This window comes from Podarcis muralis, chromosome 4 (genome assembly GCF_964188315.1).
Source record: "Podarcis muralis chromosome 4, rPodMur119.hap1.1, whole genome shotgun sequence".
Lineage (NCBI taxonomy): Eukaryota > Metazoa > Chordata > Lepidosauria > Squamata > Lacertidae > Podarcis > Podarcis muralis.
In genome coordinates, this window is record NC_135658.1 from 1,283,120 (window position 1) to 1,310,470 (window position 27,351).

Sequence of the window (27,351 nt, forward strand, 5' to 3'; positions counted from 1 at the left end):
TAAGTCCGCGGGTCCCTGCGGAAGAAAATGAGCTCAGCCGGACGCAGGAGCAAACTGTAGAAGATCCAAGTTTATTGCGCAACAGGTTCAAGGCGAGATTGAACCCCGAGAATGGGGCGACATAAACTTTTAAAAGTTCCCTCCAAGTCCCAGATTACAGTGCAAGAAACGTCATGAATACATAATGAGAAGGTTGGGTTTCACGGATTGCATCGTGAATATATTACACACGTCATGAATATGTTTACAGAGAGGTGGGGTTACACTGATTAACATTTAAGACAAGGGAGGGGGGAATGTGCAGAGTGAGGGATATACATAAATAAACATTTCTTGAGTACCGGTGGTGGCAGGACAATGGGACAGTGATATGCATCGTCTGCCACCTGGTATTGCCCGGAGGAAGGGTATCTGACAGGATTAAGAAGTTCCTGTGTACGTGACTTGTCGTCTTGAAGATTATGGAGGTAGGGGTAGCAACATGGAGTCCAGAGGCAACTGAGTTGAATGTCACCAGGATGGAGAAAATCGGAGTTGTGGTTGATTTTATATCAATTTCTAAAGGTTTCAATGCTTTCCAGACTCACGTTAGGAATAGGGCGAGAGAAAGGCATAGGAAAGATGGGGCTTATTCCGCCCGCGTGAAGACAGGAAAGAGAGCCTTTTATTTACAAGGCAGGGGTACAGTGTGGTGCCTATGCAATGGTGCGGGGGCCGAGGGTTCGAGGCCGGCTGGGCACTGCAGGGGCCATCGCCTCGGACCCCTTCAGGGAGCGGTGGGGAAGGATGGGTACCCCCCCCTGTTCCTTCCGTATCAGGCTCTTGACTGGGCTCTGAGCATCTCCCTCGGTCCCTTTTTGGGGGGCCTTTGACTCTTGGCTGGGCTCTGAGCATCTCCCTCGGTCCCTTTTGGGGGGGCCTTTGGCTCTTGGCTGGGCTCTGAGCATCTCCCTTGGTCCCTTTGGGGGGGTCTTTGGCTCTTGGCTGGGCTCTGAGCATCTCCCTTGGTCCCTTTGGGTGGGGCCTTTGGCTCTTGGCTGGGCTCTGAGCATCTCCCTCGGTCCCTTGGGGGGGGGCCTTTGGCTCTTGGCTGGGCTCTGAGCATCTCCCTCGGTCCCTTTTGGGGGGGGGCTTTGGCTCTTGGCTGGGCTCTGAGCATCTCCCTCGGTCCCTTGGGGGGGGGCTTTTGGCTCTTGGCTGGGCTCTGAGCATCTCCCTCGGTCCCTTTGGGGGGGGGGCCTTTGGCTCTTGGCTGGGCTCTGAGCATCTCCCTCGGTCCCTTTTTGGGGGGCCTTTGGCTCTTGGCTGAGCTCTGAGCATCTCCCTCGGTCCCTTTGGGGGGGCCTTTGGCTCTTGGCTGGGCTCTGAGCATCTCCCTCGGTCCCTTGGGGGGGGGGCTTTTGGCTCTTGGCTGAGCTCTGAGCATCTCCCTCGGTCCCTTTTTGGGGGGGCCTTTGGCTCTTGGCTGGGCTCTGAGCATCTCCCTCGGTCCCTTTGGGGGGGGGGCTTTGGCTCTTGGCTGGGCTCTGAGCATCTCCCTCGGTCCCTTTTGGGGGGGCCTTTTGCATTCAGGCTGCAGCCCCTCTTCTGTTGTCCCCCACACACATAGAGACACAGCAAGGAGCATTCAGAGGTACACACCTCCTGAATATGGAAGCTCTCCATTTTATATTTTACTTTATTATATTTATATACCACCTTGATCTTTCGAGGATCTCCAGGTGCCTTACATGTTTTCCTCCACCCCATTTCCTCCTCACAACGACCCTGCGAGGGAGGGGGGCTGACTCCAAGGGCACCCAGTGACCTTCATGGCCGAGTGGGGATTCGAACCCATGTCCTAGTCCAGCCAATGCACTGTCTCCTCCTCCTCGAATTAATCTAATATCCTTTTGAGATCAGAGAGACCTTTGTCTAGTTCAAGAAGGGTACTGAGCAGCTGGAAGGGGAGCAGAGGGGGGGAGCCAGGAGGATCAAGGGTCTGGAGACCAAGCCTGATGAGGAACGGTTGAGGCAGTTGGGTATGTTTGGCCTGGGGAAGAGGAGACTGAGAGGAGAGCCATCTTCCAATATCTCAAGGGCTGCCAGAGGGACCAAGCTTGTCTTCTGCTGCTCCAGAGGGGAGGGCAGGAAAGGAGATTCGGACTAAACATCAGGAAGACCATAAAGAAGGCTGATCGCGGAAGAATTGATGCTTTTGAATTATGGTGCTGGAGGAGACTCTTGAGAGTCCCATGGACTGCAAGAAGATCAAACCGATCCATTCTGAAGGAAATCAGCCCTGAGTGCTCACTGGAAGGACAGATCCTGAAGCTGAGGCTCCAATACTTTGGCCACCTCATGAGAAGAGAAGACTCCCTGGAAAAGACCCTTATGCTGGGAAAGATGGAGGGCACAAGGAGAAGGGGACGACAGAGGACGAGATGGTGGGACAGTGTTCTTGAAGCTACCAGCATGAGTTTGACCAAACTGCGGAAGGCAGTGGAAGACAGAAGTGCCTGGCATGCTCTGGTCCATGGGGTCACGAAGAGTCGGACACGACTAAACGACTAAACAACAACAACGAACAAGTCGTCTTTTGCAACGGTTCATGGAAGTTCTAGGAGCTAGTCTTCCTTTGCCCAACTGGACCAGAATCCCCCTTTCCCTCCATTTTTGGAGGGATGACCTGCTCTGAACTCTCTCCTCCTCCGTGTTGCAGGTCATGCAGTCCTTTGGTGGGGAAACCACCATGTCAGAATCATCCTAACCAAGAAACTCTGCCTTTTCCCAGGACACCAAGACTGAGAAAGTGCCTCTACCTTTTCTGGATGCTGTGGGTGGGGGCACAGAGTCGTCTTAGCCAGTGTGGTTCAGGGACGGCCTTCCGATGCTGCAAAGGCTGCTGGGGGCAGTCCACCCTCCCGGATTATTCCCCCCAGACCTCAAGCCACCCTCCCGTAGAAGACCCTGGCCACCCTGCTTCGGATTGGCTTCGTTTTCACCCCGTACACGATGGGGTTGAGCATGGGTGGCACCAAGAGGTACAGGGTGGCCAGGAGGATGTGGACCTGGTGGGGGACTCTGTGGCCAAAGCGGTGGGTGAGGAAGGAGAAGAGCCCCGGGATGTAGAAGATGAGGATCACGCAGCCATGGGAAGCACAGGTGCTGAGGGCCTTCAGCCGCTCCTGAGTGGAGGGCAGGTGGAAGACAGCTCGCAGGATCAGGGTGTAGGAGAGAGCGATGGAGAGGACGTCCATGCCCACCACAAAGAGGGCCACAAAGAGGCCATACATTCTGTTCACGGTGGTGTCTGCGCAGGCCAGCTTAACCACCGCCATGTGCTCGCAGTAGGCATGGAGGATGACCCTGTGGCCGCAGAAAGGCAGCCTCTGGAGAAGCAGGCCAAAGGGAGCGATGAGGATCAGACCCCGTAGGAAGATCAGCAGCACCGCCTTGGCCACAGTGGACGTCCGCAAGATGGCTGAGTGTCTCAGGGGAAGGCAGATGGCCACGTAGCGGTCCAGGGCCATGGCCACCAGGATGCCCGACTCCATGGAGGAGAAGGCATGGATGAGGAACATCTGGGCCAGGCAGGCGTGGAAGCTGATGGTGCAGGGCCCTAGCCACAGGATGGCCAGCATCTGGGGCAGGGTGGTGGTGGAGAGGACCAGGTCCGTGACGGCCAAGGCAGCCAGGAAGAGGTACATAGGCTCGTGGAGGCTGGGCTCCAGCGTGATGACCCCCAGGAGCAAGGCGTTCCCCAGCAGAGCCAGGACATACATGGAGCAGAGAGGGATGGAGAGCCAGTGCTGGGAGGCCTCCAGGCCAGGGATGCCAGTCAGGAGGAAGGTGAGGGGCCGGAGGCTGATGTTGCCCACGGTCGTCATCGCCGCAGCAGCTCCAGACACCTGGGAAAAGCAAATTGGAGAATGGATGGTGAGAGAAGCTGGGAGAGGCTGCCAGACCAGGACAAAGAGGACCCATCTAGCCCAGCATTCTGTTCTCACAGCGGCACCCAGATGCCCATTGCGGGGAACCCGCAGGCAGGATCCGAGCACAAGAACAACTCTCTCCTTCTGTGGCGTCCAGCCACTGGCTTCAGAAGCATGGCTGCCTCTGACTTCCTGATTGGAGTCAGAGAAGAGACATCATCCTGGCTAGCAACTATCAAGAGACTTGATTCGAGGTGGTGGGTGGGCATGGGATTGAGATCCATGGACATTGCCAGCTGGCGTGGGGGGGGGCAGCTGCTCCCCCCTAAATCAAGTATAAAGGAAAAATTGTAGAAAGGTTTTGACAGGATTCTCTGAGCACTTGGGGCGAAAAGAAATCAATTTAAAACAACGGTTGTTGAGGCATTTCATTCTGAATCTGACAGAGGATGAAGACAGGGGGGTGTCCTCTCCCCCTAACCTAAATCCTGGCTACACCCATGTTGAGATCTTGACCGTTTCAAGTGGGGTGTCTTATGGTGCTTCCACCCTGCCCTGAGCCCGATTTCGTTGAAGGCTGAGGGCTCAGAAGTGTTTAGGTATTTTACTCCACCTGGAGTCCTGTGTCCAGTTTAAGGAAGATATTGAGCAACTACTGGAAGGTTTGTGGGAAGGGTGTTCAGGGGTCTGGAAACCAATCCTTGTGACGAGGGGAGAGTTGGGGATGCCCGGACAAGAGAAGATGAGGTGACCTGAGAGCCGTCTTCAAGTATCTGAAGAGCCCTGGAAGATGGAGCAAGCTTGTCTTCTGCTGTTCCAGAGGGGAGAACTCAAACTGATGGCTTCTGTCTCCCAGAAAGGAGATTCTGACTGAACATTACGCATCACTTTCTGAAGACAGGAGCTGTTGGGTGGTGGAAGAGACTCTCTCAGAAGGGGGTGGGCTTTCCTTCCTTGGAGGCCTTTAAGGGGAAGATGGGTGGCCACCTGCCAGGGAGCATTTAGCTGCGATCGCTGCATGGCAGGGGCTGGTTTGGTGACCCTGGGGGATCCCCTCCAGTTCTCCCACTCTGTGATTCTGTTCTTCCTTGGCCTCTTTCTCTGAGACGTGAGCCTGCCCCAGCGCTTCCGGCCTCCCTCCCAGGCTTACCTGCTGCCCATAGGCCACCTCCACATCCCAGCCAGTTCTGAGGCTCCCGCTCAGTGTCTCAACCTTGGTCAGGCTGCCCGACTCTGCTGCTGCTGCTGCTGCTGGGGTGACTTTAAGTGCCCATGTGCCCTCTGCACTGGCATCTCCAAGGACGCGCACCTCCCAGACTCTGCCAGCTGCTCTCCACTGGAACTCCTGTGCATGAGAGAGCCCTGTGAGGGATCAGGGATCACTCAGGGGATCGATGTCACTGGCCTGAGGGAAGGAGTCGCCTCAGAAGGAAGCTGCAGAAGCAGGCAGATTTTGCAGGAGGGTCAGGGCTCCCTGGCACAAGGTCCCAGGAGAGATCCTCCTCAGCACCACCATGCCCAAAGGAGGAGCAGGAGGAGTCCCTCCTTCACAGAAAGAGAGAATTGCAGAGTTGGAAGGGACCCCAAGACTCATCTGGTGCAAAGCCCTGATCTGAGAGGGACATCCTCTCAGGGGAGAATATCTGTCCAGCCAGAGGAAGGAGCCTCACAGCTGAGATGGGGAGACCATGTTGAGGGTCTGGAGGGAGTATTCAGACAGGAGTTAAGCTGGAGGGAGAAGATGTGGGAACATGTTCCTTCTCTTTGGTCTCCAAAATATTAAGCCGTGAAGGAAGCTGTGCTGTGTCAAAAGTGTTTCACGGTGATAACTAAGGAATGAGAGTGAAGTGACAGAAACAGAGTTGAGCCGTTTACCACCTATTCTGGAAACCTGAAGTGTAACACCTGGTTTTTAGCAACTGACGTTTAAGAGAAGCTGTGCCTGTAACGCCGTGTTTCAATAATAAGTTGAATTTTACCTGAAAGAATGCATCTCTTGACCAAACTTTGTCTCACAAACATCTTTTTGTTACTAAAACTTTTCTCGTTGGATGAACTCCTGTCTGAGATTCTACATCACAATGTTTTCCCTCACGCAAGACCCCCCACAAGCCAAAGGCAGAGGAAGGGGGGCAGAGGGAGCGGACCGCCCCAGATACCATCGGGGGGGTACCATCGCAGCTGCCCCCCCGACACGCACACACACCCCCCCGTGCCAGGTGCCCCGCCCCTGTGGGCGGCATGCCACACCCCTGGGTTGGACACCCCACCCCACGGGCAGCTCACCATGCCCCCAGGATGTGCACCACACCCCCGCAGGCAGCTTGCCACACTCCCGATGTGTGCCAGCCATGCCCCCACCTATTCTCCACCCCCGGTGACGGAGCAAGCAGCTTCGCCACTGCCACAAGCCACATAGTCTGGGCTCCGTGATAGACTTTTGTTGACTGGGCATCCTCTATGGGGATCCGCCATATTTAATTGAGGTCGTTAGCAGGGAGAGTCCTCTCCTTATTAATGGGTGGTTTGCGATGGGATCTGCTCCAAGGATTCCCTTTTGCCTTGACTGGAAGTGAAAAGAACCAAGGCGAGAGCCGAGAGAGAGGCTCTAAGTCACTTTGCCCCCGGTGCTCAACCTTGGCATCTGGACCGAGGACCAGCACAGGAGGATCCTGCAGTTCTTGTTCTCCAAATGGCTGTTTTTGTGCAGCACCTTTTGATTCTCATTCAAAAAAGCAGGGCCAGAAATTCCTGTCACATTTTGAGGGTCACGTCTTTTATTGTTTGTAAGAGGTGCTGCGTTGCACCCCTTTTATCTCTTAGGCTCAAGATTTTATGTAGCAGCAGGAAAAGACACAGAGTTCTTTTAAGATCCTGCCAAATCCATTGGTGCCTCAGTGGAAAGGGAGGAGCCCCCCCCCAACCATGTTGCGAGGTGGGTGTATGACCCCCCCACACACACTCCCACGAGGTTTAAGATCTTCTGCTGGAATTAAACATGCACACATTATGAATTGTAGGAATGATCACTGGGTGCGGAGCACACTCTCCGCCCACGGGCAGCCTCAGCTATCTGCACATGTGACCTTGGGGTGTGGAGCATACTCCCCCTCACAGATAAAGCCACAGCTGTCTGAGCATCTTGCCCTCTGTCTAACCTTCTGCGGTCTCAGTAGTCTGCCATGTCCTGTCTGTGACCTTTGTCTCTGAGACCTTTGTCTCCTTCATCATACATTGTGCAAGGGGAAAAGGACGCGGTGGAAACAGGTGCCAAAATAGCTTTGTACCACCCCACGATCTCGGGACTGGAAGATGTGTAAAGGTCACAGCCCAAAATGTATCTGCCTGGGTTTGCATATTGTGTCAATAAAAGGAGCCTCCACAGAGCTGGCCGGCAGCTTGCTTGGAGCTCACCTGTGCGCAGCTCACCTGCATTATCAGTTTGAGAGGACATGGACCTTGTGAGAAATGACTAACTGGTTCTCTGTAAGTTTCCTGAATCACGTCTTTACCTTGGGAAAAAGATTACACTGTCTGTGTGCGGAACCCAGTTCTCTCTTACAGGAGGTGATAATTAAACTTTTCTGGTAACCCAGGAAGAGTGTGATGGTCTTTACTTTAGGTATTGAGAGGTCAGAATATTTAGCCATGCCTTTCAGGTCGCGTTCAAGTTCTAGCGTTAAAATAGTTCATTGCGGAGTATATTTTACATGCAATTATGCCTACTTCACTGATCTACAGAAATAAACAACAGAAAAATGTAATCCTGCACCCTGTTCTGACTGTGGCCAAACACCTGCCCATTGTGGGAAACCTGTGAGCAGGATCCGTGCACGTGAGCCCTCTGTGGCTTCCAGCAACTGCGATTCAGAAGCATTGCCGCCCTCAGCTGCCCTGAGATCTTTGGATAAGGGGCAGCGTACTTGTTCGTTTCGTTTGTATACCGTTTTATACCCATAGATCTCAGGGCGGTTCACAACACGAAAGTTTACAAATTTAATAAATAAAGTGAAATAAAACAAATAAACTTTCCATGGAACTGTTCATGGCAGCCTGTAGATTCCTTTGCTGGCTGGTCATGCCAGTTCTGCCCCCATCAGTGCATGGCTGTGCCCACTTTGGGGAACGAATCCTGCGCCCGTGAGTTGCTGCTTCTCTGTGCACATTTGAAAGCCTTTGCTCAAACACAGGCACTCTCCATGTGATGCCTCTCATCCAATCTGTCTTGATGTTTCCCATCCACTCTGTTGCTGTTTAGTCCTTTAGTCGTGTCCGACTCTTCGTGACCCCATGGACCAGAGCACACCAGGCACTCCTGTCTTCCACTGCCCCCCGCAGTTTGGTCAAACTCATGCTGGTCTCTTCGAGAACACTGTCCCACCATCTCATTCTCTGTCATCCCCTTCTCCTTGCGCCCTCCATCTTTCCCAACATCAGGGTCTTTTCCAGGGAGTCTTCTCTTCTCATGAGGTGGCCAAAGTATTGGAGCCTCAGCTTCAGGATCTGTCCTTCCAGTGAGCACTCAGGGCTGATTCCCTTCAGAATGGAGAGGTTTGATCTTCTTGCAGTCCATGGGACTCTCAAGAGTCTCCTCCAGCACCAGAATTCAAAAGCATCAATACTTTGATAGCTTTAACTATACGGACCTTTGTTGGCAAGGTGATGTCTCTACTTTTTAAGATGCTGTCTAGCACTCTAGTGGGCAGTAATTGGTGGGATACATTTGCACCAGTGCTGCTCTTCCCTGCCCCAAGTTGGGCCCCCCCCCACTCTAAATCCCAGAAACCAGAGGTCCACGGTGGAGCTATTTGTTGACCTGTGTACACATCCATGATGGAAACAAATGGGCAGCCAGAGCAGCCAGGCCAGAACTTGAGTTATGTGTTCAGTCTGCCTGCTCCCCGTTGATCAGCAGGCCCAGGTGGCAAAGCCAAAAGATCTGAGGGATGATGGAGCCAGAAAGACCCATGTCTATCACAGAGGAAGTGTGGCTAGGAGCAGATCCACTGGCTCGTGGAATCTGCCCTCTGTGAGGATGGCCAGGAGTACAGACTCCTTCCTTGGGGTGCAAACCACACACAGAAGCGGGAAGTCTGCAGGAAGTGGGAAGATGCAAGTGCCTCAAGGAATGGCTGTCTCTTAGACCTAGAAATATGGTCAAGGTTGAGACTTTCCTTGTTAGGCCGAATTGCTGTTATAAAGATGAATGTATTGCCTAGAATGTTGTTTTTATTCCAGACACTCCAGATTTTGGACAAGATGGACTGTTTCAAGAGGTGGCAAAAAGACATATCAAAATTTGTCTGGCAGGGCAAAAAGCCCAGAATTAACTTTAAGATCTTAACTGATGCAAAAGAGAGAGGGGGGTTTGCCCTGCCGGACCTGAGACTTTACTATGAATCGGCAGCGTTTTGCTGGTTAAAACAATGGCTGCTTCTTGAGAATACAGACATCTTGGATCTGGAAGGGTACGACAATAGATTCGGTTGGCATGCATATATATGGTATGACAAGGTAAAAGTGCATAAAGGTTTTAAAAACCATATTGTTAGGAAAGCATTGTACAATGTCTGGATAAGATATAAGGATCTACTGGAAAGTAAAACTCCCAGGTGGCTATCACCAATGGAGGCTAAAGAGACTAAAAAACTTAATATGGAGTCCAAATGGCCAAAATATTGTGAAATTTTAGAACAAGATGGTGAAAGAGTTAAATTACAAAGCTATGACAAATTAAAGTCTAAAGTACGAGATTGGTTGCATTACCTTCAGATAAACGAGGTATTTAAACAGGACAGGAAAATAGGCTTTCAGATGGAGAGGTCGAAACTAGAAACAGAACTGTTAGAATCCAATTTTAAGAACTTGTCAAGAATGTATAATTTGCTGCTGAAATGGAATACACAGGAGGAAACAGTAAAATCAGCTATGATTAAATGGGCACAAGACGTTGGTCATGATATTATGTTTAATGATTGGGAACAGTTATGGAACACAGGGGTTAAGTTTACGGCTTGTAATGCCTTGAGAGAAAACATAATGAAAATGATCTATAGATGGTACATAACCCCAGTCAAACTTGCAAAAATTTATCATTTGCCCAGTAACAAATGTTGGAAGTGTAACGAGATTGAAGGTACTTTCTATCACCTTTGGTAGACCTGTCCGAGGGTTAAAGCCTACTGGGAAATGATCTACAATGAAATTAAAAAGGTCCTTAAATGGACATTTCTTAAAAAACCAGAGGCTTTTCTCCTGGGCATGGTGGGCCAATTGGTGCCAAGGAAGGACAGAACTTTTTTTATGTATGCTACTACAGCGGCAAGAATTCTTTTGGCAAAGTATTGGAAGACGCAGCAGCTACCCACTCTGGAAGAATGGCAAGTGAAGGTGATTGACTACATGGGAATGGCGGAAATGACCGGCAGAATCCGTGACCAGGGGAGTGAGACAGTGGAAGAAGACTGGAAGAAATTTAAAATATACCTTAAAAACTGTTGTAAAATTGATGATTGCTGAGATGTTATGGTGTTAAGAAACAGAGAATTGCAGCTGTAAATCTTAAGTCCAAGGAAATCATATGAAAGTTAGTTAATTAATTGAAAGGAGGGTTGCTGAGAAAGGGCAAATATAAGGATGCAGAAAAAGGGAGGTATGGGGAAGTCCGGGAAGTAAGGTGAGGGAAAATAAGTTTAAGATATTATTTATGTTTATTTGTGTGTATGTTTTGTTTTGTCATATTGTCTGTTTTTATTACATGTTTGGAAAATTAATAAAAATTATTTAAAAAAAAAAGGAATGGCTGTCTCTTACGCCTGAGCTGGGATTTGAACCCAGGTCTAGCTCCTGGTGGTGATCACAGCAACTGCACCCAGAGGGGCTGGCCACAAAGTATTATTTCCTTTGAGCTCCCATCTGGAAGCCAAATCAGTGGAAGCAAAAAGCTCTCAGAGAAGCTGAATGTAAGAAGCCCCCCTTGCTGTGTTGCCCACCCAGTGGCCCACTGGATGCCACAAGGCTGCCCGCTAAGAGAGACCAGACAGATGCACTCATCTTTAAAAGAACGGCTTCTTCTTCACATGCCACACCACAAGTTATTGGGGGCATTTGCTGCCACAGGATTTGCCAGTGTCCATTAACTTAGGGGATTGGGCAAATCTGTGGAGAGGAGAGGGCTATTGGTGTCTGTCAGGAACGTGGCCCCCCAGAGCACAGCAGAAGAGTCAGCCTCAGAAATTGAGCTGAGCGAGCAAGGGGCCGACTCTGCAGATGAGAGCCTTCTGAGTTTAGAGAGGACAGCCTGGTCCCCCTCCTTCCCAGGGAAGAAGCTGTTTGCTCCCAAGGAGAGGAAGAGTTGGAAGTCGGCCAAAGTGTTGCCAGGCGACCATCAGATACGCCAGAGTCTGAAGCTGTGTTTTCTGGGGAAGAGACAGGCCAGCCGTTCAGTTCCCAAACGAGGAGACTGGCGAAGCTCAGAGAGCGAAGGAAGGGAAGGAGAATAAAGGCGGGATTTTGGCCGCCTTCCTGTTGGGGGAGGGACGGTGAGTCAGACTGAGCAACTACTGTTAATGAGAGCTGGCAGAACGCCATCCTCTGGATGTGTTTTTTCTCGTAAATAAACTTACATAAAACTGATGGAGAGTCTGTGCTGCTTATCAGGCTGCTTGCCTGCCAGAGATCGTTATAGTGGCCATGAGCAATGGCTACAGGGAACCTTGTGATTCAGACATAGTCCACACCTCACTCTCCCTGCAATGCTTCCCTTGTCTTACAAATAATTATGCAAATAGCTCACAGAGTTGTCAGCAGTCAAAGGCACCCTGTTTGCAGCAGCTGGACATCCAGGGGGCCTGGCTGGGGACAGGGTCATCAGACACTCTTCTGAAAGTGGAGCCCCCACAGCACCCGCTCGCGGATCTGCTTTGTCCTCACTCCATAGATGATGGGGTTCAGAGTCGGGGGCACCAGAAGGTAGACATTGGCGATGACGATGTGCACATGACGGGGGATGCTGCCGTGACTGAAGCGATGGGTGAGGAACGTGAAGACAGCTGTGGTGTAAAAAACAAGGATGACGCAGATGTGGGATGCACAGGTGCCCAGCGCCTTGAGACCTGCCTGTTTAGAGGGCAGGCGGCAGACAGTGCGCAGGATCAGGCCATAGGACAGCGCAATGAAGAGGACATCCAGGGCTCCAATAAGGGAGGCCACCGTCAGGCTGTATGCTTTTGTGATGGCCGTGTCTGCACAGGCCAGCTTGACCACAGCCATGAACTCGCAGTAACTGTGGGCGATGACTTTGCTTTTGCAGAAAGGCAGCTGCCCCACCAGGAAGGGGTGTGGGGAGAAGAACACCACCCCCCGGGCCACCACTGCCCCACCGATCGTGGCAATGCGGGCACCGGTAAGGATGCTGGTGTGCCTCAGTGGTTTACAAATGGCCACGTAGCGGTCAAAGGCCATGGCCAGGAAGAAGCCGGACTCCATGGCTGTGAAGGAGTGGATGAAGAACATCTGGGCCAGGCAGGCGCTGAAGCCGATGTGTCCAGCTCCAAACCAGAAGATGGCCAGCATCTTGGGCAGGGCGGAGGTGGAGAGGACCAGGTCGGTGAAGGACAGCATGCAGAGGAAGAGGTACATGGGCTGGTGGAGCCTCGGGTCAGTCTTGATGAGCAAGAGGATGCTGCAGTTCCCGAGGACGGCCATCAGGTACATGGAGAAGAAGGGCAGAGCCAGCCAGGTGTGGAGCGACTCCAGACCAGGGATGCCCAGCAGGAGGAAGGCGGACGGACTGAAGAGGGAGAGGTTGGAGGCAGGAGGTTGCATGCTGGGCCCGGGGGCTCTTGCCGCTTCTCTCTGCTCCCACCTGGGGTGGCGGCAGAAGCAAGGCAGTGCGGTGGCAGCATCTGTGATGGGAAGGAGAATCTGCAAGGGAGAAAGTGAAGGCATGAAGAGGAATCGCTTGCAACATGGCAGAAGCCTCAAGAGAGGCAGAAGGATCCGAAGGGGAGGGTTTCATTGTTAGAGTTCAATGGCAACCCCCCATGGTGATCAGCTCTCACCCGGAAACCAATGTCCCCACTGTGGAAGGACGTGTGGATCCAGAATTGGCCTCCACAGTCCCTTACAGACACACCGCTAAGACCGTGTTTATGGAAGACAATCTTACTCGGCTACAAGTGATCTCCAAAGAAGAAAGAAGTTCAGTTACAACCTCTCAAAAATAGCTCAGGGGAGCATGCAGGTTCTCTTTGTCCTCCTGTTATCCCACACCCCTGCGAGGGAGGAGAGGAGCAGGGACTGACTGGTTCAGGGTCCCCTGTCTCCTTGGTTCTTCATGGAGGAGAAGGCTGTCACTGGCCACTAGCCAGGCGTGTGTCCTGCTGCGGACAGTGGCCTTAGTTAAGGTTCTTCCCCACCATCTCACTGACAACTCAAGATGGTCGTGAGGATGGAATGGTAGGAGAACCGTGGTGAAAAGCAGACTCTTGCAGGGCCTTAGAGGAAGACATATTTATTACGTCATGTATGAGTTGTGAAGCATTTGTGACTAAATTCTTGGATAATTAATAACAGCAACAGATTGAAGGTGCTTTTATCAAGTGTGTCCTAATCACAAAGGAAATAAGGTTCAGGAAGATGCATAAAAATGGCAAATGCCATCTGGGTATCAGGATACAACCCTTTCTCTTTCTTCAAAAATCACCTGGTGCAGCAGTTCCCAAAATTGTTATTGCCACCACACTCTCGGTTCCATAAACTCATCTCCATCCCCCCCCCCCTTGACACCCTATTAAAAACACTATTCAGATTCGCGGTTTGCAAAACCTGCTAAGGAAGAAAATAACACAGTCAAATTCAAACCAGTTGAATTTAACTGTGTCAAATTCAGTTGAGACTGCTTGATGCAGTGATTCCAGCTTTTCAAAGCCTGATAGTCATTTATACCTCCAGAGCTGCCTGCCGCCCCCTCGCCTCCTGGGAACCCCCCCCCCCATTTAGGGAACCACTGATCTGAACATGAAGATGCTTTGGCACTTCTGAAGAAGAGTTTGGATTTGATATCCTGCTTTATCACTACCCTCAGGAGTCTCAAAGCAGCTAACAATCTCCTTTTCCCTTCCTCCCCCAGAACAAACACTCTGTGAGGTGAGTGAGGCTGAGAGACTTCAGAGAAGTGTGACTGGCCCAAGGTCACCCAGCAGCTGCAGGTGGAGGAGCGGGGAAGCGAACCCGGTTCCCCAGATTACAAGTCCACCACTCTTAACCACTACACCACACTGGCCCTCTTTGACGTCCTGGTGGGCAGCTGCCACTCGAATCCTTGCCAGCCAGCTTCTGGTAGGTAACCCCCCCCCCCAAATGCAAAGCATGACAGTTCTCACCTATCTGTCAAGATTTCCACCCCACGCTGAGATAATTTGTGGCAGCTTCCAATTGCTCCTCTGTAGATTTTGCAGGTGAGACGGAGCCCCGTGAATTGAGGTCAATTCCTTGGGCTTCCACTCCTGGGGCCTCTCCTTGCTCCAGTCCGACTTCTGGAGAAGGTGGTCAAGTTCCCCCGGCAGCCAGCCGGACCCTTTCTGGTGGAATCACAGAATTGGCAGGGACCCCAAGGATCGTCCACTCCTACCCTCTGCAGTGCAGGAATCCCAGCCGACCAAGTGACCTCACTCTGCAGCCTGCATCAGGGAGTCGCCCCGCCAAGTGACAGGGGCAGCCAGACAGCCTGGCTTATCTTCAGCTCCACAGAGCCTCTCGGCCAGCGTCAGAAGCCCCTGGGGTGCAGAGCAGCAGGAGTCCGTCCCTGGGCTGGGCTGGGAGCAGAAGATTAGCTCTGCTAAGGATCAGACTCCCCTTTGCCTTCCAGGAGGGCCCCAGGGTGGGAAGAGGTGACATGGCAGAAGCCTATCAAATGATGCCTGGCATAATAATAATAAATTTTTATTTATACCCTGCCCTTCCCGGTTCAAAAACCGGGCTCAGGGCGGCTAACAACAAATTTAAAACACTTAATTGATGCAACAACAAATAGCATAAAATACGGTATAAAATAGCAATAAATTCAAAATTGAAAAATCAGTTTAGGGGGGAAATCCATCCAATAAACATTAGATGATCCCCAGGGCTAGCTGGCTAAATTAGTCCTATTTGGGCCAGCGAGGAGACCAGGGGAGAATTGGCTGTGGGATCCCAGAGCGGGGAATCTTCATGAAAAGGGGAGGAAGGGGAATAAAAGATCAGGCTGAATTCAAATTAAAGGCCAGGCGGAATAGCTCTGTCTTCCAGGCCCACCGGAAGGAGGATAAATCCTGCAGGGCCCTGGTCTCCTGGGACAGAGCATTCCACCAGGTTGGAGCCACCACTTAGAAGGCCCTGGCCCTGGGGGAGGATAGTCTGACTTCCTTAGGGCCCGAGACCTCTAAACTATGGTTATTCATGGACCTTAAGGTCCTCTGCGGGGCAGACCAGGAGAGGCGGTCCCGTAGGTACGAGGGCCCTGAGCCACAAAGGGCTTTAAAGGTCAAGACCAGCACCTTGAACCTCCAGCATGGAGGAAAGAGGCAGAAAAGTTTCCCTCCCTCTCTCCTAGCACTGGAACTCGTGGGCAGACAATGAAGCTGGACGCTGGGAGATCCAGGACAGATAAAAGGAAGTCTTTCTTCACACAGCACAGAGTTAAACTGCGGAGCGCCCTCCCACAGGAGCCAGTGATGGCCACCGACATATAGGGGGAAATTCACGGAGGAGGAAGAGAGGGCTATCAATGGCTACTAGCCAGGAGGGCTCTGCTCTGCCCTCCACATTTGGAGGCAGCGATGCTTCTGGGCCCCAGTTAATCCTGCAAATCGGCCTCTGTCTGGCCACTGTGAGAGCAGGATGCAGGGTGAGATGGGTCATCGGTCTGATCCAGCAAGGTCTCCTCATGTTCTTATGACCCACAGCATTTTGATGTGGGGCTGGCTGCAGCAGGGTGGCCCATGGGGGTTCTGAGCCTTTAACTGCCAGATCTATGCTGGGAAGCCAAAGGCTGGGACAAAGAGAAGGAAACAGCTGAGAGCTGTCAGAGAAGCTCAAACGAATGGAAAGGGGCAAAATAACACAAGATGAAAAGTATGGGAACCCTGGAGCTACGGCCTGTTCTGTCTTGCTGGGGACAATCTGAACCAGACTTTAGAAATTCCTAAAAGGTAAAGGGACCCCTGACCATTAGGTCCGGTCGTGGCCGACTCTGGGGTTGTGGTGCTCATCTCGCTTTATTGGCCGAGGGAGCCGGCATACAGCTTCCGGGTCATGTGGCCAGCATGACTAAGCCGCTTCTGGCAAACCAGAGCAGCGCACAGAAACGCCATTTACCTTCCCGCTGGAGCGGTACCTATTTATCTACTTGCACTTGGACGTGCTTTCGAACTGCTAGGTGGGCAGGAGCAAGGATGGAGCAACGGGAGCTCACCCCGTTGCGGGAATTCGAACCGCCAACCTTCTGATCGGCAAGTCCTAGGCTCTGTGGTTTAGACCACAGCACCACCAGAAGCTAAAATCTAATAGTGCCATGATGCATGACTGTGCTGGCTGAGGGTCATGGGAGTTGTAGTCCAAAACATCTTGACTGCCACATCCTGCCAGCTGTCGTGTTATTCAGGTGACATGATGTTTCCAAAATGATGACAGGAAAGCCTGCAGCGGCCTCATGTACCAGAACCAGGAAGGGAAACATCCTGACTTCTAGACTTTGGGTGCTGGTGTGGCATTCCCAAAGCAAAGGAAGGAATTAGACTCTGATTAATAGAATACACACAGACGCTTGACCAGCAAAACTCTGGGAGGAGTGCGTAGAATAATAATTCCTGTCCACCCTCCTGCCCAGGTCGTTTTATTCACAAAAGAACTTTTTACACAGTGTACGCAAGAGCCAATCAGATTTCCTCTGAGCATTTCAAAGCCCCCACGTGGGACAAAGTTAAACTACAAAGAACTAATTTCCTACTTGAGCATGCATATGTAACTCAGAGTAAATAAAAGAGGAAGCAAAGAGGAATGCTTTTAGGAAACTCCGGAGGTCATAAACAGCAGTAAACAGTATTTACCATCTCCTTGTGAACTCTCTTCCTGAACTCTCTTCCTGGACATAAGATTAACAAAACTAACAATAGCTACCTCAAAGCTACCTTCTACCTATATGACCCAGGATGCCTGATGAAGCAACTGGCCTGTGTATTAGAATGCTGATACGTGCCTGTCAGGCGTAGAGAAAGAAAATGGCAGAGGTGGAGAGGCTTGCGGGATTTGATCGGAAATTATTGTCAACACATTGCGTTCCTCGTGGACACAATGGCTTGATGCATATTTTATAATTACTATGACCCCCCCCCACTCTGGATATCTGCTCTCCTACAGCTGGGGGGAGGGAGGCTGTGTTGCTGCTTCCGACCCCCAGAGTAACCCCAGGAAGGGGCCTGGAAGAAGGTGCTGCTCTGAGGGCACCTGGGCTCAAAGGGCAGTCAAAGGTGGCCAGAAAGGATAGCAGGCAAAGGATACGGGATCCAAGAATCCTAGACTTGTAGAGTTTGAAGGGATCCCAAAGGATCATCTAGTGGAACCCCTGCAATGTTTGGGGGGAGGACTGGCAGCAGGCAGATCAGTTCAGGACTGTTTCTCAAGCCTGCAATTGGGGGCTCCTCCTGCTCCTCGTTGCGCCACGTCTGCTGGCTCACTTGGCAAAGAAGGTGTCCTGGAGGGGGTCCCTGGAGGGCACCATCACCAGATCATTCAGGAGTGAACTCTGCAAAGTGTGAAAGCGGGTTATTTGTTGTTGTTGTTGTTGCTGCTGCTGCTATTATGATGTGTATTTTGTGTTTCCATTGTGTATTTTTATGCTGTAAACCACCCTGCAGTCTTCAGATGACGGCCGGCATACAAATTTAATAAACAATAGTAATAAACAATAACTTTCTGATGAACAAAAAGGTCACCAGGTGTCAGGCTTCAGGGAATCGGCTCTCTCTCCCCCCCCCCCCTCCATTGCCCCCTGGCAGCAGATAAGCAGAACAAAGGGAAAGGAGTCTTCTTACCAGTTAGAAACTTTAATAATCACAGCGAGAGAACAAAGAGCCCATCTCCTAGAAATGGCGCTGCTCCCAATTAAGGATTCCACCCCCTTCGGTCCCTATTAATCCACATCTTATAATCTGATCTTGTACCCGTTGTGCTTTGAGTGCTTTCTGTTCTGCCACTCTCTGAGCTTTTCTTGAACTTGGACTGAGTGCAGGATTGCTTTCCAGAGACTGGGAATCTGTTAACCCTCTCTCTCCTAGTGCTGCTTCTAGCTGTTCCCCATATAGTATTTCCCAGCTTCTGCCTTCTGAATTTTGTCCCTCTGCAAACCACTGTTCTAAATCCACACTGTCCTCCTGCTCCTGGGAAGATCCAAGATTTGGATCCAGAGCAGGGGGAGTCTCCCACCATTCATCCTCAGCGCAGCCCTCAGCACCACGGTCCCTGACACCAGGCAGCCGCAAGGTCTGTTCTGTGCCTCTCAGCTGCTCTGAACATAAGGAATTGCTTTCAGCAGAGCAGCCTCTCAGCTCAGAAGAGAGTCTGTCTGTTGAGGATCTTCTCCAATGCAATGGCTTTGCCTTAAGAAACAGAGTCCGGAACAGACTTTTAACCTAATCACTGCATGAAGGCTTGAGTTTTCTTCTGCACCTGCTTCTCTGCTTCCCCAAGACAACACATTCGTTCATTCATTTTATTTGCATGCCACTTTTCCACACACAAAGCGGCTTACAACAAAGAAAGCAGGAACACATTGCAAACAAACACTGCAAAAACAATGTCATGATAATCTAGCAAAACAATAACATTGCAACAATTTCATAATAGCATAGGAGAACAACAGTGAATACAACAATACACAACAAACCATGTTTCAATACTGTATATATAACAAGAGCCAGTGCTTTTTTTCTGGGGGTACGCAGGGGTACGCAGACCCCTAAACATTTTGTGAATCTCTGTACTTTTGTCCATTTACTGTATTTATTTTCCCAGATTTGAGCTCTAAAATGGTGATTTTCTTGAGTCAAAATGAGAGTACCCCTAAACATTTTTTTTTAAGAAAACAAGCACTGACAAGAGCACTTAAACAACATGCATGCCCAATGCTGCCTCCCTAGTGCTTGGCATTCTGTCCCCTGGGGGGATGGCATGGGGAAGGAGGGAAGCAGTGAGGACTTTTGCTCAAATGGTCCACCCCCCTGGGCCTCTTTCTGCTGGGCCTGTAGCGAGTCCCACGAGGCCACGGACACGCTGTGGACCTGTAGGATCAGGTGGAGGGGGTTAGGCAGGATGGGATATAAAGGACATGCCTCCTAACCCTGGCGCACTTTTGCAAGCGGGGATCGCAGGCACATAGTTCCTGCAATGGAGAAGCAATCCTCCTGCCTCCCCAGCTCCAACTCCAGGTAAGTCTGGGGGCAGCACTGGTCACATCTGGCTGTTGTGAGGAGAGGTCAAGAGCCTGGCAGGGACAGCAGCTGCAGAAATAATGTTGTGGGTTTGGAGGATCTGTCTGGGTGGTGCCCCGAGTCCCTGCTAATTCTTGGGGGTTCTGTAACCGGGGAGGGTTAGAATCGATCAGAGGATTTGCGTGGCTGGACTGCTCAGAGAAGTTTCTTGGTAAGACAAGGACCTTCTCTGGACACTTGAATGTCCTCCTCAGCATCCCCAAAGAAGGAGCTGGATTGCAAGAGCTGCAGCTAAGGGATGGGGCAACCCAGGCTATGGGGGGGGGGCTGTCTCCATCTCACCTGGCTGCTAGGTAGGAGAGCAAGAGCCAGAGAGAGTTGTGTGTTAGCTGAGCTGGAAGCTGGAGACACAGAGACCGCTTGCTCTGTGCTGGAGCCAAAGCAGTGGGGTAGGAAGGCTGGAGATAAATATTATCTGCCAACCAATATGCTACTTTGGTTTCAGATAATAAATGGGTAGACAAGTCTAGAAAGCCCCAGACACAGATTTCAAGGCCCTCTAGCAGCTCTGGTGGCTCATTTTCCAGACGTTATGTATTTAGCGTTTAGAAGAGTATAGGGACGCGGGTGGCGCTGTGGGTTAAACCACAGAGCCTAGGACTTGCCGATCAGAAGGTCGGCGGTTCGAATCCCCACGACGGGGTGAGCTCCTGTTGCTCGGTCTCTGCTCCTGCCAACCTAGCAGTTCAAACACAGACATGCTGAATTTTAAAGGGAGCTAACAAATCAACAAGGCAATTATTCAGTGTTTCTGTAACCTTAGTTGGAGTCACGAGATTTTGCAGCTGTTACATTACATTACATAGGTTTTCTTCCCCCACTACTAAAATTTATTTTTTGTAAAATACATTGTCTAACAAATACGGTACAAATGCTAGCAACACTCCCTAGCCAGAGGCTGCCCTGCGCTTTGTTTCTCCCCAGGGTCTCCTCCTCGGCCGACCCAGCTGTGCCGCCCAAAGATGCCTCTGGCCCTGATCCATGATGCTGCCTGGCACTTCTCACAATGCCACCGCCAGCGCTCCAGGCCCCTTCACCCTCCTGGGCATCCCAGGGCTGGAGTCCCTGCAGGCATGGCTCTCCATCCCCTTCTGCTCCATGTACTGCATGGCCTTGCTGGGGAACTTGTCCCTCCTCTTGATGGTCAAGACGGAGCCCAGCCTGCATGAGCCCATGTACCTCTTCCTCTGCATGCTGTCCCTCACCGACCTGGTCCTCTCCTCCTCCACCCTGCCCAAGCTGCTGGCCATCTTCTGGTTTGGCAGGCAGCCCATCAACTTCAGCGCCTGCCTGGCCCAGATGTTCTTCATCCACTCCTTCACGGCCATGGAGTCCGGCTTCTTCCTGGCCATGGCCTATGACCGCTACGTGGCCATCTGCAACCCTCTGCGCCACGCCACCGTCCTCACCAACGCTGTGGTGGCCAAGATCGGGCTGGCTGTCGTGGTCCGGGGGGTGGTCCTCTTCTTCCCACACCCCTTCCTGGTGGGCCGCCTGCCTTTCTGCAAGTCCAAGGTCATTGCCCACAGCTACTGCGAGTTCATGGCTCTGGTCAAGCTGGCTTGCGCGGACACAGCGGCCAGCAGGGGCTACAGCCTGAGCCTGGCCTTCCTGATTGGGGGCTTCGACGTGTGCTTCATCAGCCTGTCCTACGCCCTGATCCTGCGCACGGTCTGCCGCCTGCCCTCCAAGGAGGCTGGTCTCAAGGCGCTGGGGACCTGCAGCTCCCACATCTGCGTCATCCTTGTCTTCTACACCACGGCCGTCTTCTCCTTCCTCACCCACCGCTTCGGCCACAATGTCCCTCACGCCGTGCACATCTTCATCGCCAACGTCTACCTGGTGGTGCCGCCCACCCTGAACCCCATCATCTATGGGGTGCGGACGAAGAAGATCCGGGACCGGGTGCTGCAGGCTGTCCTGTGCAGGAAGAGGTGATGATGGCGGCCAAGCAGCTCACGACGTAGTTGCAGTTCCTGCATTGCAGATGGTTGGACTAGATGTCCCTTGGGGACCCCTTTGAATTCTACAGTTCTATGAAGTCGCAGAGCAACTTTTGCAGGGGAAGAACCATACATAACAGGAAGGCATTGCTCTCCCATTTTCTACTGGGAGTGTCTTTGAAGGCTACTACATTGTGGGTGACTTGAAATCCTGAACACAGACTAGAACCCCACGAACTGATGGCAATGCCCAGGATCCTCAGATGGCACCAACATGGTCTTGCTGGGCCTGGGGTGGCAGTGGGTGTAATTCAGTGAGAATCTTCTGCCAGCGCCCCGCCCCCTTTGAACCGGGATGAAACCCAAACTTACAATTTTTGGTGGCCTTGACCCAGTCTGTCATGGATTGGCTGGATGCAGAGGAGGGGGGGCACCAGCTGGGGAGCCCCCAAGGGAAGAAGGCTCAGAACCTGGGGAGTGGTGGTGGGATGATGAATGGTCAGAGGGAGAAGACTGGGAAGAGAAGGTGTCAGAAGCAGAAGAGGCAACAGGGTTTAGTGAGCAGAGAGAGGCTGTGGCAGAGAGCAGTCCAGAAGCAGAGGCAGAAGCAGAGGCTGGAGAGGAGGGGGAGCCAAGAGGCAGAGGTCAGCCAGGCTGGTAAGGAAGCCAGGTTGTCGTCCCCTCCTGCTGCAACAAGCTCCCCCAGCACCAGGAGAGGGATGAAGCAGGAGAAGCAAAGATGGGCAATGCGGGGGGACCTCAGATTGCTTAGGAAGGGGGAGGAGGAGAGTTAGGGAACTGTGGGAAGGTGGGGTCCTTCAGTCCCCACAACTGCCTCATGGGGCAAGAGCTACAGGGGTGAGTTGCTGTGCTCACTAGGCCTGTTCTCTTGAGCTGTCTTGTTCCTTTGAATAAGTAGTTAACTTCACTGACGCCGTGTGAGTTATGGCTGCCCTGCTCCTGATACAACCCCTGCCCTGCAAGTCCATTTCTAAATTTCTGGTGGAATATCGGTGGGGTCCAGGTGGAGAAGGAGCTTGGAGAGGCTCTCTTTCTCGTGGAGAAATTGCCATGAGAACCCATCCATTAAACTAAGTTAATTTCATTTAAATAGACATCTGGTAGTTCTGCTGAGGTGAGTGGGACTGGTGAACATTTACTATTGCTTCTTGAATAGGTAAGTGAAATCAATCTGAGGTAAATGATTGCTGAGGAAAAAATGTGCTCTAAAATTACACTTATGGATTTTTCCTGATTTTTCCTTTCTCGGTTCATGAGACCAACCCATCCTGCGTGTTACAACTCTTCTTCACTGAAATATGTGTGTTTGCTCTTCCTCAGAACTCTCCTCTGACAGTCTTACATTTTCCATCTGTTGTGATGTACTAAAACAAAATATTGCTTATGCTTAAACTAAAGACACCATGGTAGCTTTCGGAAAACCTGTTTACTGAACATTCGTGAATGGTTGACACAAAATTTGCAGTTACAGGTAGGTAGCCATGTTGGTCTGCCGTAGTCAAAACAGTTTCACCCACTTTGAAGATTTTGGCAGGTATCCCATCAGGTCCACTGGCTTTGTTGTTTTCATTTGGTTAATAGCTGTACACAACTCTCCCAGATTTGGAGATACAGTGGTACCTTGGGTTAAGTACTTAATTCGTTCCGGAGGTCCGTACTTAACCTGAAACTGTTCTTAACCTGAAGCACCACTTTAGCTAATAGGGCCTCCTGCTGCTGCCGCGCCGTCGGAGCACGATTTCTGTTCTCAACCTGAAGCAAAGTTATTAACCTGAAGCACTATTTCTGGGTTAGTGGAGTATGTAACCTGAAGCGTATGTAACCTGAAGTGTATGTAACCTGAGGTACCACCGTACTGCAAGCTCATCTTTAATTTGTTTTTGCGGGATTTGTCTCAAGGCAAATCTAAAAAAATGTAGTATAAACACTGACAACTGGGAAACACTGGCCTGTGAGCGCTCCAGTTGGAGAACAGCCTTTACCAAAGTTTTCATGGACTTTGAAGACACTCGAACTCAGGACCCAAGGGAGAAATGTGCTAGGAGGAAGGTACGCTTGGCAAATGCACACCATGATCAGCTCCCGCCCGGAAACCCATGTCCCCACTGTGGAAGGACGTGTGGATCCAGAACTGGCCTCCACAGTCACTTATGGACTCATTGTTAAAACTGTGTTTATGGAAGACAATCTCACTTGGCTATGAGTGATCGCCAAAGAAGAAGAAGAGTCAAAACAAAATAAAAAATTATCCAGTAGCACCTAGAGACCAACTAAGTTTGTTATTGGTATGAGCTTTCGTGTGCTCATCTGTTTTCTGTATTTCTGTCTTGCAATAGTTTAAATAAAACTCAGTTTCCTCCTTGAATGAAAGTAATATTGGTTTAAGAAGCACTAATACTGGACGGGAGAATTTGCAGCCTGAAACCTCCAACTTAAAAAATGGGTGTGTTGGTGTGGCAGTAAGTGTACTCTGGAACTCCCTGCTACTTGAGTAGCTGAACTCACATGTCTATATGAATTTCTGAAGTTTTCCCAGTGAGCCAGTACATTTATCAGCGAATTCTTACATTTGGTATTGTGCAGCAGAGGCCCTTTGAACCTTTGAACAGATAGGAAGAAACTGTGATGAAGTGTTTTGTGGGCACAAGTCACAAAAGTCACAAAAGCGATTGTGCTGATTTTGGTAGTGGGCTGCATGTGCATGATATCTGCTGGAGGGGCAACCCCCCCCCAACCTATACATAAATTCCTGCAACACCCTCCAGAGCAGGGGGAAAGAACCTTGGGATATGTGAAGATGGCTCTCCTCTCAGTCTCCTTTTCCCCAGGCTAAACATACCCAGCTGCTTCAACTGTTCCTCATCAGGCTTGGTTTCCAAACCCTTGATCATCTTGGTTGCCCTCCTCTGCACACCTTCCAGCTTCTCAACATCCTTCTTGAATTGTAGCGCCCAGAACTTGACACAGGATTCCAGACGGGGTCTGACTAAGGCAAAATAGAGCGGGACTATGACTTCTCTTGATCTGGTTGAATAAAGTAATCTGCACCCCGTATCAAGCTGTTGTCAAAGTCAACAGTCACAGCTGCATTTGCCTGGGACCTTCTCCCCAGGAACTACGATGGAGGAAGCCTCAACCCCTTCTGGAGGAAATAGAGGAGAAGATGGTGAAATGCAAACAGGGGACACAGAAAGGGCTGAACTCCTCAATGCCTTCTTTGCCTCAGTGTTCTCCGATAAAGAAAACAATGCCCGACCTGAAGAATTTGGAGCAAATGATTCAGCAGAGGAAACACAGCCCAGAATAACTAAGGAGATAGTACAAGAATACTTGGCTAGTCTAGATGTATTCAAGTCTCCAGGGCCAGATGAACTGCATCCAAGAGTATTAAAAGAACTGGCAGATGTGATTTCAGAACCACTGGCAGTCATCTTTAAGAATTCCTGGAGAACAGGCGAAGTCCCGGCAGACTGGAGGAGGGCAAATGTTGTCCCTATTTTCAAAAAGGGGAAAAGAGAGGACCCAAATAATTACCGCCCAGTCAGTCTGACATCAATACCAGGGAAGATTCTGGAGCAGATCATTAAGCAAACAGTCTGTGAGCACCTAGAAAGGAATGCTGTGATCACCAATAGTCAGCATGGATTTCTGAAAAATAAGTCATGTCAGACTAACCTGATCCCGTTTTTTGACAGAATTACAAGCCTGGTAGATGAAGGGAACGCAGTGGATGTAGTCTACCTTGATTTCAGCAAGGCATTTGACAAGGTGCCCCATGATATTCTTGTAAAGAAGCTGGTAAAATGCGGTCTTGACTATGCTACCACTCAGTGGATTTGTAACTGGCTGACTGACCGAACCCAAAGGGTGCTCATCAATGGTTCCTCTTCATCCTGGAGAAGAGTGACTAGTGGGGTGCCACAGGGTTCTGTCTTGGGCCCGGTCTTATTCAACATCTTTATCAACGACTTGGATGATGGACTCAAGGGCATCCTGATCAAATTTGCAGATGACACCAAACTGGGAGGGGTGGCTAACACCCCAGAGGACAGGATCACACTTCAAAACGACCTTGACAGATTAGAGAACTGGGCCAAAACAAACAAGATGAATTTTAACAGGGAGAAATGTAAAGTATTGCACTTGGGCAAAAAAAATGAGAGGCACAAATACAAGATGGGTGACACCTGGCTTGAGAGCAGTACATGTGAAAAGGATCTAGGAGTCTTGGTTGACCACAAACTTGACATGAGCCAACAGTGTGACGCGGCAGCTAAAAAAGCCAATGCAATTCTGGGCCTCATCAATAGGAGTATAGCATCTAGATCAAGGGAAGTAATAGTGCCACTGTATTCTGCTCTGGTCAGACCTCACCTGGAGTACTGTGTCCAGTTCTGGGCACCACAGTTCAAGAAGGACAGTGACAAACTGGAACGTGTCCAGAGGAGGGCAACCAAAATGGTCAAAGGCCTGGAAACGATGCCTTATGAGGAACGGCTAAGGGAGCTGGGCATGTTTAGCCTGGAGAAGAGGAGGTTAAGGGGTGATATGATAGCCATGTTCAAATATATAAAAGGATGTCACATAGAGGAGAGAGAAAGGTTGTTTTCTGCTGCTCCAGAGAAGCGGACACGGAGCAATGGATCCAAACTACAAGAAAGAAGATTCCACCTAAACATTAGGAAGAACTTCCTGACAGTAAGAGCTGTTTGACAGTGGAATTTGCTGCCAAGGAGTGTGGTGGAGTCTCCTTCTTTGGAGGTCTTTAAGCAGAGGCTTGACAACCATATGTCAGGAGTGCTCTGATGGTGTTTCCTGCTTGGCAGGGGGTTGGACTCGATGGCCCTTGTGGTCTATTCCAACTCTATGATTCTATGATTCTATGACTTGTCTGCCCATTGCTGCTGCTGCTGCTGGCATCCGTCTTTCTTGGGAGACTACGGAGGAGGAGAGCACCTTTGGAGGTGAGGTCAAACCGTTGGAGATCTTTGGATGAAGGATGGTACGTAAATTTAATAAATAATTAAAATAAACATAGAATCAGAGAATCATAGAGTTGGAAGAGACCACAAGGGCCATCGAGTCCAACCCCCTGCCAAGCAGGAAAACATACAGAATCTTCTTTGGAAAACAAGATTTATGTAGTGCACAATAGATGTTGATTGGCACTTGAGCATTTGATGAAGTTTGATGGATTTATTTGCTTCAGCACACAGTGAATTTAATGGAGGGAAAGAGTGGGCTGGACAAGGCAGAGGAAAAGGAACAGCATCATCTGCCTGCTTTTTATATGTTCTGTGTTTTTAACGTCTCTGAGACCTCTTGATGAAGGGCGGTATGTCAGGTTAATAAATATTAACAACCACCACCATCCGTTGTTAGTCCCTTGAATGAGCAATTAAGCATTTCTGGGAGGGGAAATGGCATACTTTTGTGTATAAGCATAAAAGGCGTGCATTAAAAGATATTATTCATGATGAGAATAGGATTTATTTATTTTGAACTTTGCTGGGTTCCTCCTTGGCAGCCAGTGCGATTCTTTCAGCAGGGCTAGAACTCAGGACCTGCTGCCTTGAGGGCAGTGGCGTAGCGTGGGGGGTGCAGGGGGGGCCGGCCGCACCGGGCGCAACATCTGGGGTTAGGGCAAATCCACAGGTTAGGAGGCGCAAATCCACGGGTTAGGGGGCACAAATCCACGGGTTAGGGGGCACAAATTACTTGCCTTGCCCCGGGTGCTGACAACCCACGCTACGCCACTGCTTGAGGGACATCTAAGAGCAGTTGGGCAGGGAAAGGTCTCCCTTGGGAGGTGGTGGACTCTCCTTCCTTGGAGGTTTCTCAGCAGAGATCGGAGGGCCATCTGCCATGGATGCTTTCGCTGAGATTCCTGCATTGCTGGGGGTTGGACTAGATGACCCTGGGATCCCCTCCTATCTCTCCACTCCT

General features: G+C 50.7%; 4 protein-coding genes across 7 annotated transcripts in view; 1 reads left to right on the forward strand and 3 right to left on the reverse strand.

Annotated features, from left to right (window-relative positions):
- Window positions 1–27,351, reverse strand: part of LOC114589664 (uncharacterized) — a 999,511-nt gene that overhangs the window by 40,176 nt on the left and 931,984 nt on the right. The gene's annotated exons all lie outside the window — the stretch shown is intronic.
- Window positions 2,925–3,869, reverse strand: LOC114595371 (olfactory receptor 52L1-like). The gene has a single exon (XM_028725659.2). It carries the CDS (start codon window positions 3,867–3,869, stop codon window positions 2,925–2,927), a length of 945 nt encoding a protein of 314 aa, XP_028581492.2.
- Window positions 11,784–12,740, reverse strand: LOC144327602 (olfactory receptor 52K2-like). The gene has a single exon (XM_077927964.1). It carries the CDS (start codon window positions 12,738–12,740, stop codon window positions 11,784–11,786), a length of 957 nt encoding a protein of 318 aa, XP_077784090.1.
- LOC144327396 (olfactory receptor 52P1-like) lies at window positions 20,426–21,379 on the forward strand. Its single transcript, XM_077926734.1, has one exon. The coding sequence runs from the start codon at window positions 20,426–20,428 to the stop codon at window positions 21,377–21,379; it is 954 nt and encodes a 317-aa protein (XP_077782860.1).